The sequence below is a fragment of the Mrakia frigida genome (genome assembly GCF_051309035.1).
Source record: "Mrakia frigida strain ATCC 22029 unplaced genomic scaffold BDY24scaffold_12, whole genome shotgun sequence".
NCBI lineage: Eukaryota > Fungi > Basidiomycota > Tremellomycetes > Cystofilobasidiales > Mrakiaceae > Mrakia > Mrakia frigida.
In genome coordinates, this window is record NW_027481269.1 from 487,052 (window position 1) to 498,373 (window position 11,322).

Consider the following 11,322-nt stretch of genomic DNA (forward strand, 5'->3'; position numbering starts at 1 on the left):
TTTCCTTCGTCTCGACGCGTTCACTCCTTTTTTTGTACTCTTCGCTCCCTTCGTTTTTCTCTCTCTCCTTTTCTTTAATTCATTTCCCAACGGCTCTTCTCCTTTCGCTCTTTCGCACTATTATGGATCGTTCTTCTTGGACTGAGGGAGGAGAGAAGGGAAGGGAAGGAAGAGAGATGGACCGGGGAGGTGAGGACGTGCAGGAGGAACGCCGTAGAGGAAGAAAGAGGAAGTGGAAGACCGGTGAGTGTTCGTTCAGTTCGACGCCTGAGCAGAGAACGAAGTTGGGTTGGAGTTGGTGTGGCTGAAACGAGAGACGAGAAGGAAAGACGAGGTCGAGGTCGACGCGTCGATCCCACACTAAATGAAGATCGTTATCGTGCTGTCCTCACGTGGAGATTCGGGCTCCTCAGATCCAATTCACACTGGCTTTGGCTGCTGTGAGCTGAGCTTTGGTCTGATGATGCTTCTCTCTCGAGCCACATCGTGCTTGGAAGGAGCGACGGCGCGTTCACTTTTAGAGCGGGCACGGCGAAGCGTCGAGCCAGGAGCTGGCTCGATCCCTCCTTCCATCCATGTTGGGTCGAGAGAGTTCAAGAAGATACCATGGGTTCAGATCTGGAAGGGGTACGAGCCTCAACCAAAATCAGAAAGAGCAGAAGAGAAAGGCGTGATCGTCGAGCCTGAGAGAGCCGCGTCTGATGATCACATCTGGGACGTCGTCGAGAGTCCTCGGACCTCGAGAGGCGTCTCCAAGGTTTCACAGACGAACAGGAAATAATCCACGTCTTCGCGGACTTGAGAGATCTCTCGGAACCGCAGACTGCTCTCCATCCTCTTCATCCAAAGCCCAGGCTTTGTCTCGCGTCTAAACCTTTCTCCCCTTCCCTTCTACGCAGCTGAGATATGCCTCTAGTTCACAGTTTTTAATCCGGACTGGTAAGAACTCACGATCTACAAAGCTGAAGCAGATTTTTCACTTCCTGGAGGCTGAAAATGACGGCGCGAGGCGAAAGGAGTCTCACCTTCAGCCTCCATGGACCTTCTCGTGCGCCCTTGTTCGCGAAGCCTTCTCCGGGAATCGATTCGATCGTCGGCAACTCTTCTTTAGAGAACGACGCTTTTCTTGGAATCCCCACAAACAGACCTTAAGCAGTTTCTCCTTCAACGTCAACCTCACCTCCTCGTCCCTCCTCTTCATTCAAACGAACTTGACCTTCCCACCTCTCTCCTTCTCTCCTTCGCCTCTCGTCCTCTATCTCTCTCCCTTCGACTGCTACCTTCTTCGAGTGCATTGCCTACTACTCTCCACTCCAACTCCGTTAGCTCTTCAGCTATCACACCTCAAAGCACAGGAAACGGATGGATTCGGGTCTTGTCAACCTCGCCGGTCTCGATTCGTTCTCGTCGATAGAGGAGGCCATACAACGGAAGATGGATAGGACTGCGTGGTATCTGGGACCTATCATTCTCGCCAGCCTTGTGGACATATTTCTTCTCGGGACGCTTTGCACGTCGTTCTGCAGCTACTGGTGAGCTTTGACCTCGAGTCGAGCGAGCTCAACGTTCAGCTTGCGTCCTTTGTTTCCCCGAACCTTCCTTTGCTCACCTTTCTCCGCCTCTTTCATCTTGCTCTACAGGAGATCGTTCAACGACAAGTTCAAGCTCCTCGTCAGCGCTCTCTTCCTGATAAATTTGTAAGGCCTTCGGGGTTTTGGGAAAGAAGGACGGGGGGAGGGGGGCTGCTGGGGGGGCAGGGACGGTTGTGGGGAGTGAGACGCTTCTGACGATTTGCTCTCTCTCTCTCCTGCTCGGTCTTTCAACAGAGCTCAAAGCATAACGGTCATCTGGAATATGTGGACGATGTTCGGGAGTGGTTTCGGAGACTGGAACGGGACCCTATCGAACATCGTGAGTCGCTCTCTCTTTTGTTCTTTCCGAGGATCTCTCGAGCTTCGGACTTCTCTCCTGGGCGAGCTTGGAGAGCTCCTTTCTACCTGAGTGCCCCTTGGCTAACTATCTTCCTATGGCTTGTTACTCGTGATCTCAGTTCTTCGAAGTGAGTCTTCTGAGGCGAGAGATCGAGATCGAGGAAGTCGAAGGCTGACCTCTCGACGCGTCTGTCTCCTCTCCCTTTTTAGGCCATCTTGAGTGAGCGTGCTTTTTTCTTCGTTGTTTGTACGATCGATGCTAACATTTCCATCTCGTCCCACCTTCTTTCCTTCAGTCACCGAGGCTTTGTCTGGCTCCCTCTCTCAACTGTTCTTCCTCGAGCGCGCATACACCTTGCTCAAGTCGCGTACGTGTCCTTGTCCCCTTCACCTTTTCTCACCTTCTCTCCGAACTGATCCTTTTCTTCTTCTTCTTCTTCGCTCTCCAGCTTCTCGGTCTCTGCATCGTCGGCTTCTCGTCGCTGTCTGTACTCTTGGTATACTCGCTGGGCTCTCTCTTGGTCTCTCAAGTGGCATCATCACCGCCTTGCTGGTGAGTGTTCAGAGCTTCTGCTGCTCCATCTCCTTTCTGATCCACCTCGTTTTCTTTCCAGGCCAGCAATTCGACAGACTTCGCGAATTTTGAAGTGCTCGATCAGCTCATCATAGCTTGGAAGTCGATCTCAGCCGGGACTGACCTGATCATCACGTACGTAGCTTTCCTCAGCCTTCCTCGTCCTCTCGACGTGACCCGAGCACTGACGCTTCCGTCCTTTCCTCGCTCTTCATCGTTCAGCGGCACTCGTAAGTCTCAGGATTTTACGGAAATCCTTGAGACGGTCTTTAACCTCGAACTCTCTCCTTTCCTCAGTCATCGCGTGCCTTCTCGAACGACGCGGCCTTTGGAAGGACACGAACGACAAAATCTCAAGTCTCGTTCGGTGGATTGTGGAAGCACAGACTCTTCCCTTGGTCTGCTCTCTGTTCTTTCTCATCACTTACGGTATGCCCGAACCGTACTTCAAGAAAGCGACCCGCAAAGGCTGATCTCGAGCGTCCGCTGACTGCTGACTCCTTTTCTTCTCTCCCTCTTCGTCCTTGACAGCCGTCGAACCTGCTGCCAACATTTGCCTGATACCTAGCTTCGCTGAGGGGAAGCTCGCAGCAATTTCAGTACTTCATGTGCTCAACAGGTAAATATCTTCGCCGGCACGCGTCGTCGCCTTTGTCCTTTCGTTGCTAACTTTCCCTTGCTCTTACCTCGCTTGCAGTCGCGGCCACTTCGGCCAGGAGGCATCAGACGAGAACGCCAAAGTTTCGTCAACATCGAAGGGGAATCCTCTGAGTAATCTGGGGAGGATCGCAGTGCAGACGGAAACTTTCCAAGTGGTCAGTCCTCCTCCTCCGCGACTTTTCCACCTGCTGCTGCCTTTCCGCGACTGACTCCTTCCTTCTCACCTCTTCCAGATCTCGGAACGTGATCTCGCCATCGACTTTGAGAGGCAGGAGGAGTGGAATCGGGACGTCACGGACGCTGGGTTGTTTTCGCTGAAGGTTGACAACGCGTCGTCGGAAACGCTCGATGACGCTAGAATCAAGGCAGAGTCGAGTAGAGGGACGTCGTTAGAGGCCGGTCAGTCTAAACAAGTGGAGGTGAAGCCGTTTGAAGAGATGATATGGTAGCATTAGAGCCTGACAAGATGGGAGTCGAAGAAGAACAACAACGCGACTCGACTTGAAATCACTTCTCTCCTTCAGTCTTTCAAGCGCCTCGAAATGAGAGATGGTCGTTGAGAGAATGAAATCGTAAACTCGAGCTGAAAAACGTAAGTCCGAAACTAAAGTCCAAATCCCTCTCCCACGAACTCGACTCCTCCCATGCCAACCCTCTCCCTCACCCCCATCCCTCCGACTGCATTCCCAACCTCCGCTACCAGTGCTGGAGGTCCACAGGCTACCACCTCGACTCCTCCAAGGGGATCGTCCTCTTCTAGCAGCGTCGAGAGGAGAAGGGGAAGCGAGGGGCGAAGCGAGTGGACGGTGCAGTGAGGCGGAAGAGATGTCGGGAGGGGAGCTCGAGGGTCGTGCTGGGTGAGATGGAGGGAGAGAGTGATTGCCGAGGAGAGGAGAGGAGTGAACAGGGGAATGAGGGAGTGGAAGGAGGCTGTAATGAGAGAAGAAGAAGATCAGAAGCGGGTTCCTCGACACGAAGAACGACGACGCGTCGAAACAGAAGGCTCACCGAAATCTCTCGTCACCCACACGAGTCTCACAACTCTCAGCTTCCCACCTCCCTTCTCCTCCTGCTCTGCTACAACCCTTTTCGCTTCCTCCGCTACCCCAATCAAGTAGCTAACACCGCTTCCTCCAGCGAAACAAACGACCTCCTCGACCTCCCTCGTCCCAACCGGTCGCCAACCTCCGTACGGTCCATCGATGAGGACTCGAACCTGCACCGCTCCCTCCGCTGAATCGAGGTCCTCTCTCTTCTCGAGCTCCGAGTCACTAGAGGCGAGATCGTGCAAGGCTCTCGTCCAGTTTCCCGAGTTCGAGGCGAGGAGAGTGATTCCTTGACGCGTCGACGTCGAAGAAGGGGAGGTAGGAGCCGAGAGAATGGTGAAAGGGTGGGATTCGAACGTTGACCAGGAGGCGGAGAGGATTCGGATGTAGACGTGCTGAGTTGGAAGCCAGCCTCGGTTGACGTCGGGGATGTGGATCTAAAAAGAGAGAGGAGGGGACGGGAAGAAGAGAGAGCGAAAGGTCAGCTTCTGCTCTTCGTTCGAGCACAGCAAGTAAAGAAAGAAGAGAACGCACGAGGGTAGATCCAGCGAGAGGAACGAGAACGGCATCCTTGATTCGAGTCTTGAGGAGTCGAGCAAAGAGATCGAACGCGTAGAGAGCGACGGGAGGGAAGATCCAGGGTTGAGCGTATGGGGTGTGGTAGGCGATGGCAGCGAAGAAGCCGATGAACGAGAGGAAACTGAGAAGCCAAGACGAAGAAGATCATGGGTCAGATATCGAGGTAGGTAGCAGAAGGACGGCTGGGAAAGAGACTGACTGAAGAGTCCAGAAAAGCGCGTATGCTTTCGTTCGGATCGGCTTGATGCTGCTGATGGCGATCTGGAGCGACAAGGATTGAGATCAGCTCTCTCTGCCTGTTAAGTTGAAAACCATGAACGAAGACTCACGAGACATAGGAACGCATAAGCCACGTAACCGCGACGAGACTTCGAAGCGTTGAGCACCTCGTTCGAGTAAGGTGAGCCTGCGTACTGAGCAGTCCACGAGAAGCTGTGAAAATTAGCAGAGTCAGTCTTCGACTCAGTGAGGCGAAGAAGGGAGAGAGACTAACCCATGGCAAGTAGCACACAACCAAACGATCCTACCACTCCAACGATGAGCCCAGTTGAAGTGGTTGTAACTCATCGACACCAAAAACGAAAGAGGGTTGTTCTTCGTCGCCAGCAGCATCAGAGGAGTAAGTTGCGCCAAAGCGATGAATCCTGAGAACCGTCGAGTACGAGTCAGCAAACGAAGAGGGAGAGGTGAGAAAACCGCGACGGACTCACCGAATCGATTCGGATTCGACTTCAACTGAGCGTCCTTCACCACACAGACCCAAACTCCAGCCACGTAGACCAAAGCCACTACCACCTGCCCAACGTTCATCGAAAGGTAGTTCCTCCTACAGCAATCCTGCACTCCCGTTCCACCCAACCAAGTCGGCAAACTCCAAACGGGGAGCGTGAATCCCGTCACGGACTTCCAGAGCTCTCCCACGGCCGACCAACCTCCCCTGAAGCCCGTCAGCTTCTTCCTCCTAAGCCTGTCCAGATCCTTTGAGGGTTTGACGGCCGAAGAAGAGGCGAGTTTGGGTTCGGAGGAGGAGGGGAGTTGGCGATACGCTGGCGATGTGAGGTCCTCGAAGATGAACCAACCCGAAAAGAAGCGTTTGGAGCGAAGCGAGGCGAAGAGGATGGGGAAAGGGTTGAGGAGGAGGACGATGAGAGCGAGGAGGGAGAGCCAGAACCAGGTGACGTAGAGTTGGTACTGAGGGTCGACGGTGTAGGAGCTGAAGCGAAGAGGGGGAGTGAGGGCAAAGGAGAGTCAGTTCTTTTTGAGCTTGCTTTCAAATGGAAATAACGAAACGAAGAGGTTGAACGAGGTAGAGGAGACTTGTGGGTATATGCTGGAGTTGTCGACGAAGCGAGTCAAGAAGACGGGAAGGTAGAAAAGCTCACTCGTAGACCTGCAGCTCGACGGGAATAGGAGGAGGAGCTCCTACGTCCTGTCGTCCTTGTAGCATCCTCAGAGTAGTATCCATCTTTGAGAGCGGCCGTGCGAGAGCTTGAGCGAGATGGTAGCCAGCTAATGAAGGGACTTTGAAGCTTGGTGGGCGTCGACGGGAAGGGAGAGACGGGGGAGAGCGTTCGTTTCGAGAAGAGGGGAGGGAAGGTCGTCGTTGAGAGGGACCCTGCCTCGTTCGCTCTTGCCGGCTTCTCGTGATCCATTTCGAACCCGATCGACGCGCAGACACAGCCCTGGACAAAAAGGACGCACTTTGAGCTCTTTTCCGGGCGAGAGCGGGCAGTCGAAGAGAGCAAAGAGAGGAAGATCGGTTGCGCGTCGTCTCGCTCAAGCTGTCCTCGTTTCGCAGAGAAGGAGAGTCGCCTCGAGCACAGAACACCAAGTAATACATAGCGTCTCAACGTAGTTCATGTCCTAATCAAGAGATCACTAAAATCCTCTTCCTCCCTCGTTCGCCGAACGAAACGAATCCCAAACGCCCTCACTCCCTCGCACCCTCGTCCCAACCAAACAACTCTAGATCATCAACGCGACACCCACAACTCCCATCATCAAAGCTCCGGCTGCTCCTGCGACAGTCTTCTTTCCACTCGAAGGACTCGTAGCGGCGGTGGAGGAAGCGACGGCAGCGCTCGAGGAGGAGGTGTTCGTGGAAGAAGAGGTGCGGGTCGAAGCGAGGGAGGCGCAGGTAGTAGAGTTGGAAGGAGCGGTGTAGTCGGTGAGAAGGATGACGTCGGAGCACTATGGGGTGGAGGAGAGAGGAATGAAGAGACCAAGAAGAGAGTCAGCTGGGAGATGGGAGAGGAGAGACGCGTTCGAGTGAAGAAGAAAGACTCGAAGAAACGAACCTGGTAAAGATCCCCGTCTCCTCCAGAGAATCGGACCATGAAGGTAGCCTGCACCGAATCAACGACAAGAGGAAAGATCAGTCTCTTCGTCCGGAGGGGAAAGCAGAACGAGACGAAAAGAACGGACCTCCGTCCCGTTCGAGATGGTCTGGGTGTTGATCGCCTCCCCGACGTCCACAAAGAAGCACGCTGGTCCTTCGGGGATTTGGAAGTTATCTTTCACTAGAGGAAGCTAACAATTGATCAAAAACGTACAGCCAAAGCGACGGAAGGTAGGTCAGCGTTCGTTCTCGTTCGAGCTCCTCTCCATCTCCCATCTCCTTTCGCCCCCTCTTTCGCAACCCAAAGAAAACCTCTGACACTCACAGTAGTCCCGTTCGAGAACTGATAGAACGTCGTAGGAGCCTCGGCGAAGGAGATCAGGACCGAGACTGTAAGGAGATCAAGACAGGGGGGGGAGGGAGGGAGGAAGGGCGAGCGAAGGTCAGCGTTTCGTTTCGACTCTCGGTTGACGAGGGAGGGACGGAGGGAAACGCACCAGTAGCGAGAGTATGATGGGAAGTTATGGCCATCGACGTGTTGGCGAGAGAGAAAGGAGTCCTGACGGGGTTGGGAGTAGGGAAACCACCGCAGATCTACAGAACCGCAAGGAGGGAAAAGGGAGGTCAGCGCTGGATGTTTTGACTCGGTTAAGGAAGAGAGTAGAGAGAGGTATTAAGAATCGACCACTCACGTTGACTTCCAAATCCTCGTCGAACCCACGAGTAGGAGGGTATTCGAGCGTGAAGTGAGCGAGCGTGGAGGGCAGGAGGGTGAGGGCTGCGAGGACGAGGCTGGTTGTTGACGAGGGAAAGAGCATGGTTTCTCTGTTTTAAGTTGATTGGGAGAAGAGCGTTGAGATGAGTTGGTTTGCTTGTGGTGGTTGAGAGGCGAAACCTGGTGCTGTTGGAAACGAAAGAAGAGGGAAGAGGAGGCGACTTGACCGCAAGCCGAACCTCCGTGTGCTGTCTCTCTACACTTTCTGCGTCTCCCTTCAACCCGAACTCTCTTCATTTCCCACTAGTCATAGATTCGAGTTTCCTCTACTCGAATATGTCAGCGAAAATCTTCTTTGAAAGTTTGAACGAGGGCGAAAGAGGCGAGGACGACCTTGCCTCCTTCGGCATGCCCAACCTGTCCCTCTTCGTCCTCCTTTTTAGCCCTGCGCCACTGAGAAGCGAAAAGGACGCAAGGGTGAGGGATTTTCAGTCCTGGCTTTGAATGGCTGGGTTCGGTGAGGAGGGAGGAGGGCGGGTGGGAAAGGTTGAGAGAGTGGAGGGCAGGAGGGATTGTTGAGCTCGAGCGGTTTCGATCTTTTGAGAAGGATAAGATGGGAGGGAGGGAGAGGTGAAGAAGGCTGAAGGGAGGAAGAAAAGGGAAGACGGAGAGGTTGGGCTGGCGTTTACTGCTTGAAGAGGGAGGAGAAGTTTTGCTGTGAAGGGACGCGAGGAGGAGGAGGAGGATGAACGTCGAGCTCGAGCTCGACCTCAACATCCCTCCCTTCCTTCCTTCTTCTCAAAAAGAAGAGGTTGAAGAACGAATGCGGGCGTGGCTGAGCGAGAATGAGCGATTTACGCTTCTCTGCTCAACGAAGAGAGAAAGGCGAGAAGGAAGGGGCAGGGAGGGTGGGTGGAAGTCAGAGGGAACGGAAAGGAAGGAGAGCTGCATGAACTCGTCCCAAAGTTAAAGGAGGGGAACAAAGTCTACGAACCGTTTCAAGGATGAGCTCTTTCTGCCAACGTCTCTCAAAGCTCCGAAAATCGTACCGTTGGAGAGCCAGTAGACTTTCACTCCCTTTCGTGAAAAAACGAAGTCGAACAAAGTCCATCGTCGCGTGAAAAATCGAGGCAAAGAAAAGCTATATCGAAGAAATGAATCAGAGATGGCCCGACCCGAACCTCCCAAAGAGCGTTTCTCCTACTCCTGCGCCTGCTAGAATGACGATGAAGAAGTAGATGTTGAAAGTCCTGGATCAGAAGTGGGGAAGGCGAATTGTGAGTCAGTGAAAGAAGGAGCAGGACGCGACGCGTCGAGGGAAAGAGACGGAGGAAGGGAGAGGGAAGACGAACATGACTGCCAGCCTGTGAACGAACGAACGAACGAACCAGACCCGAGGAGAGTCAGTGTCTGCTGCTACGAAGTGTGCGAGAGGTGGACGTCGACGTACATCAGTAGATAATGAACTCCCAACTGAACGGCCTGCATCGCTCCTCTCACGACGTCGATCTTCCAGACGAACGGAGGCGCCCAGCGAGCTCTTCTTCCTGGGAGGAGATCAAGGATTGCTGGGAGAGGGTCTCTGTTTCTCCTCTCTGGCTGAGAGGGCGCGTCGTTGGCGTTGGAAGAGGAAGGGAGGGTTGGGACGGGCGAGGCGGATGAGGATGGGTCGACGACGTCTTTGGATGTGGAAGGGATGGGTTTCTCGTTATCGTTGTCGTTCTGAGTGCTGGAGATAGAGGATGATGAGGAGGAGGTGTTGTTCTGAAGTTGTGAAGGTCGAGGGTTGCGGTTAGAAGAGGGGAGGAGGATGGTTTGGATCCTTGCGACGACAAGGCCAACGAAAAACGGAGGTCAGCTTTCGTTCGCTCGCCCTCCCCTCTTCTCCTCTCCCTTTCCAACCAAGATGAAGTCGAGACGGAAAAGCTCACCTAGCTTTCCACCTAACCTCGGCACTAGCTCTCACAGCATGCAGGAACCTCTCGACGACGGCGAGGAAGAAGAGAACGATGCACGCTCCTGCGAAGCCTCCTCCGGTTGTTGGAGTCCAGGAAGTGAACCAGAGGGTGTCGTTAAGGGTTCCATGAAAGTATCTGTGCCGAATGAATCAAGGGGTGGAGTTTGTTTAGCAGGAAAAGGCAGACGAGAGGAGAGAGAGGAGGAGGAGAGGAAAGGAGGAGGCCTCACTGTTTCATCATTCCTGAGGCTCCAGAGGTCTCGGTATCGCCCATGTTCCTACACGAATGAGCAGAGTCAGTTCAAGATGAGAGTAAGGGAGAAAGAGAGAAGAAAGAGCTCACATATCGGACATGTCCCTGCGAAGAAACGAACGAAGAGCAACGAACGAGTCGAAGGTCAGCTCGCTCGTCTCTCGTCTTCCTCTCTCTCTCTCTCCCCCAGCTCGCTCCTCCCTTCTCTCTCAGCCCCTCCTCGGCGAGAACTCACATCCTAGTCTTCAGAACGTTCATCTCTGCGCAAAATCGTCCGAGAGCAAGATGGTGGTTAGGTTGGAAACTGGGTTGGTCGGGCACCTCCCCTCTTCTTTGAAACGAAGCGTCCCTTTCGCCAGTCCTCAAACGACCACGACCCTTTTTTCCTTCTCTTCTCTTTCTCTCCCACCTAGCCTCGAGTCATGTCCTCCTCCCCTGAAGAAATCAAAACCGCCAAACGTCAACTGGTCATCAAGACGGGCGTCGTAAAACGGTATGTTCCACCTTTCCATCGTCGAGCTCACCATCTCCTGAAACCCTTGCCTCGTTCTCGTTTCGTTTTGGGATTCAGACTCGGCAACGAATGGAAATCTTACCAATCTGAAACGGCTGCTCAACAAGTCGTAGTGGATCGGTTGGCTGCGAAGGAAGGAGCGGACGAGTGGGATGTACAGAACTCGGTGAGTTCGAGAGAAGGGAGAGGAGGAGGACGAGGACGAGGACGAGACGTGAGACTGACGAGCCATTTTCGCCTTGGGTTCCTATGGTTTGTTGGTGAGTGTTAGAGAAAGGTCCTGAACGACTGCTCCCAGATGATTGAACCTTCCAAGAAGAGAGCGTTGGAGGCTTTGCAGCAGTTGGGGGAGATCATTGTGAGTTTGAGTCGAGTCGAGCTCGTCCTTCCTTCGACCCGCCTCCTTCTTCTCTGCTTCTCAGTCGAGCACAAGCTGACCCTGACTCTCCTCTGCTCGTTCGTTTCGTTCATGGCAGGCCATGTCTCAATCTGAACCTCTGATCGTCGAGTCGGAAGAGTTCAAGAAGGCCGAGGAGGTCTCGAGGGCTCAGTCGGCTCTGCTCAACGGAGAGTCGTCCACGTAGAATGGATTTCTTCACGAACGACTGGAACGAGAGAGATGGAGGGAAGGACGGAGAGGCGGGTCATGATCATGATTTTCACGACAACTGGGAGGACAAAGCAAGAGAAGAGCGAGCTGAGGGCGGGCACGAAGATCTCGGCAGGGGAGGGAGGGACGAGTCGTTCGTCCGTGA

At 53.8% G+C, this 11,322-nt stretch overlaps 5 protein-coding genes across 5 annotated transcripts; 2 read left to right on the forward strand and 3 right to left on the reverse strand.

The window, feature by feature from the left end:
- Window positions 1-1,257: 1,257 nt before the first annotated feature.
- Window positions 1,258-3,821, forward strand: BDY24DRAFT_35302 (DUF6534 domain-containing protein). Its single transcript, XM_076637748.1, has 13 exons — window positions 1,258-1,532; window positions 1,641-1,697; window positions 1,827-1,911; window positions 2,051-2,059; window positions 2,142-2,151; window positions 2,228-2,299; window positions 2,381-2,484; window positions 2,546-2,640; window positions 2,728-2,735; window positions 2,803-2,934; window positions 3,037-3,124; window positions 3,203-3,320; window positions 3,399-3,821. The coding sequence occupies exons 1-13, from the start codon at window positions 1,363-1,365 to the stop codon at window positions 3,612-3,614; spliced, it is 1,164 nt and encodes a 387-aa protein (XP_076497495.1). The 5' UTR covers window positions 1,258-1,362; the 3' UTR covers window positions 3,615-3,821.
- On the reverse strand, window positions 3,770-6,255 carry BDY24DRAFT_414537 (ferric reductase family protein; the record flags this gene model as incomplete). Its single annotated transcript, XM_076643325.1, has 8 exons — window positions 3,770-4,095; window positions 4,174-4,648; window positions 4,746-4,911; window positions 4,990-5,051; window positions 5,120-5,222; window positions 5,284-5,434; window positions 5,501-6,003; window positions 6,173-6,255. The coding sequence occupies 8 exons, from the start codon at window positions 6,253-6,255 to the stop codon at window positions 3,770-3,772; spliced, it is 1,869 nt and encodes a 622-aa protein (XP_076497496.1).
- Window positions 6,256-6,755: 500 nt separating this feature from the next.
- BDY24DRAFT_414538 (uncharacterized protein) lies at window positions 6,756-7,946 on the reverse strand (the record flags this gene model as incomplete). The annotated part of the gene is made up of 6 exons (XM_076643326.1): window positions 6,756-6,980; window positions 7,088-7,135; window positions 7,215-7,319; window positions 7,454-7,518; window positions 7,626-7,722; window positions 7,821-7,946. The coding sequence occupies 6 exons, from the start codon at window positions 7,944-7,946 to the stop codon at window positions 6,756-6,758; spliced, it is 666 nt and encodes a 221-aa protein (XP_076497497.1).
- A 988-nt stretch (window positions 7,947-8,934) lies between these two features.
- On the reverse strand, window positions 8,935-10,348 carry BDY24DRAFT_386591 (copper transporter family protein). Its single transcript, XM_076640129.1, has 6 exons — window positions 10,289-10,348; window positions 10,031-10,158; window positions 9,775-9,936; window positions 9,294-9,665; window positions 9,196-9,207; window positions 8,935-9,093 (listed from the first exon to the last, which is right to left on the reverse strand). Exons 2-6 carry the CDS (start codon window positions 10,072-10,074, stop codon window positions 9,003-9,005), a joined length of 681 nt encoding a protein of 226 aa, XP_076497498.1. The 5' UTR covers window positions 10,075-10,158; window positions 10,289-10,348; the 3' UTR covers window positions 8,935-9,002.
- Window positions 10,349-10,385: 37 nt separating this feature from the next.
- Window positions 10,386-11,268, forward strand: BDY24DRAFT_36124 (uncharacterized protein). Its single transcript, XM_076637873.1, has 4 exons — window positions 10,386-10,546; window positions 10,625-10,733; window positions 10,839-10,925; window positions 11,044-11,268. Exons 1-4 carry the CDS (start codon window positions 10,476-10,478, stop codon window positions 11,149-11,151), a joined length of 375 nt encoding a protein of 124 aa, XP_076497499.1. The 5' UTR covers window positions 10,386-10,475; the 3' UTR covers window positions 11,152-11,268.
- The last annotated feature ends 54 nt before the right edge of the window (window positions 11,269-11,322 follow it).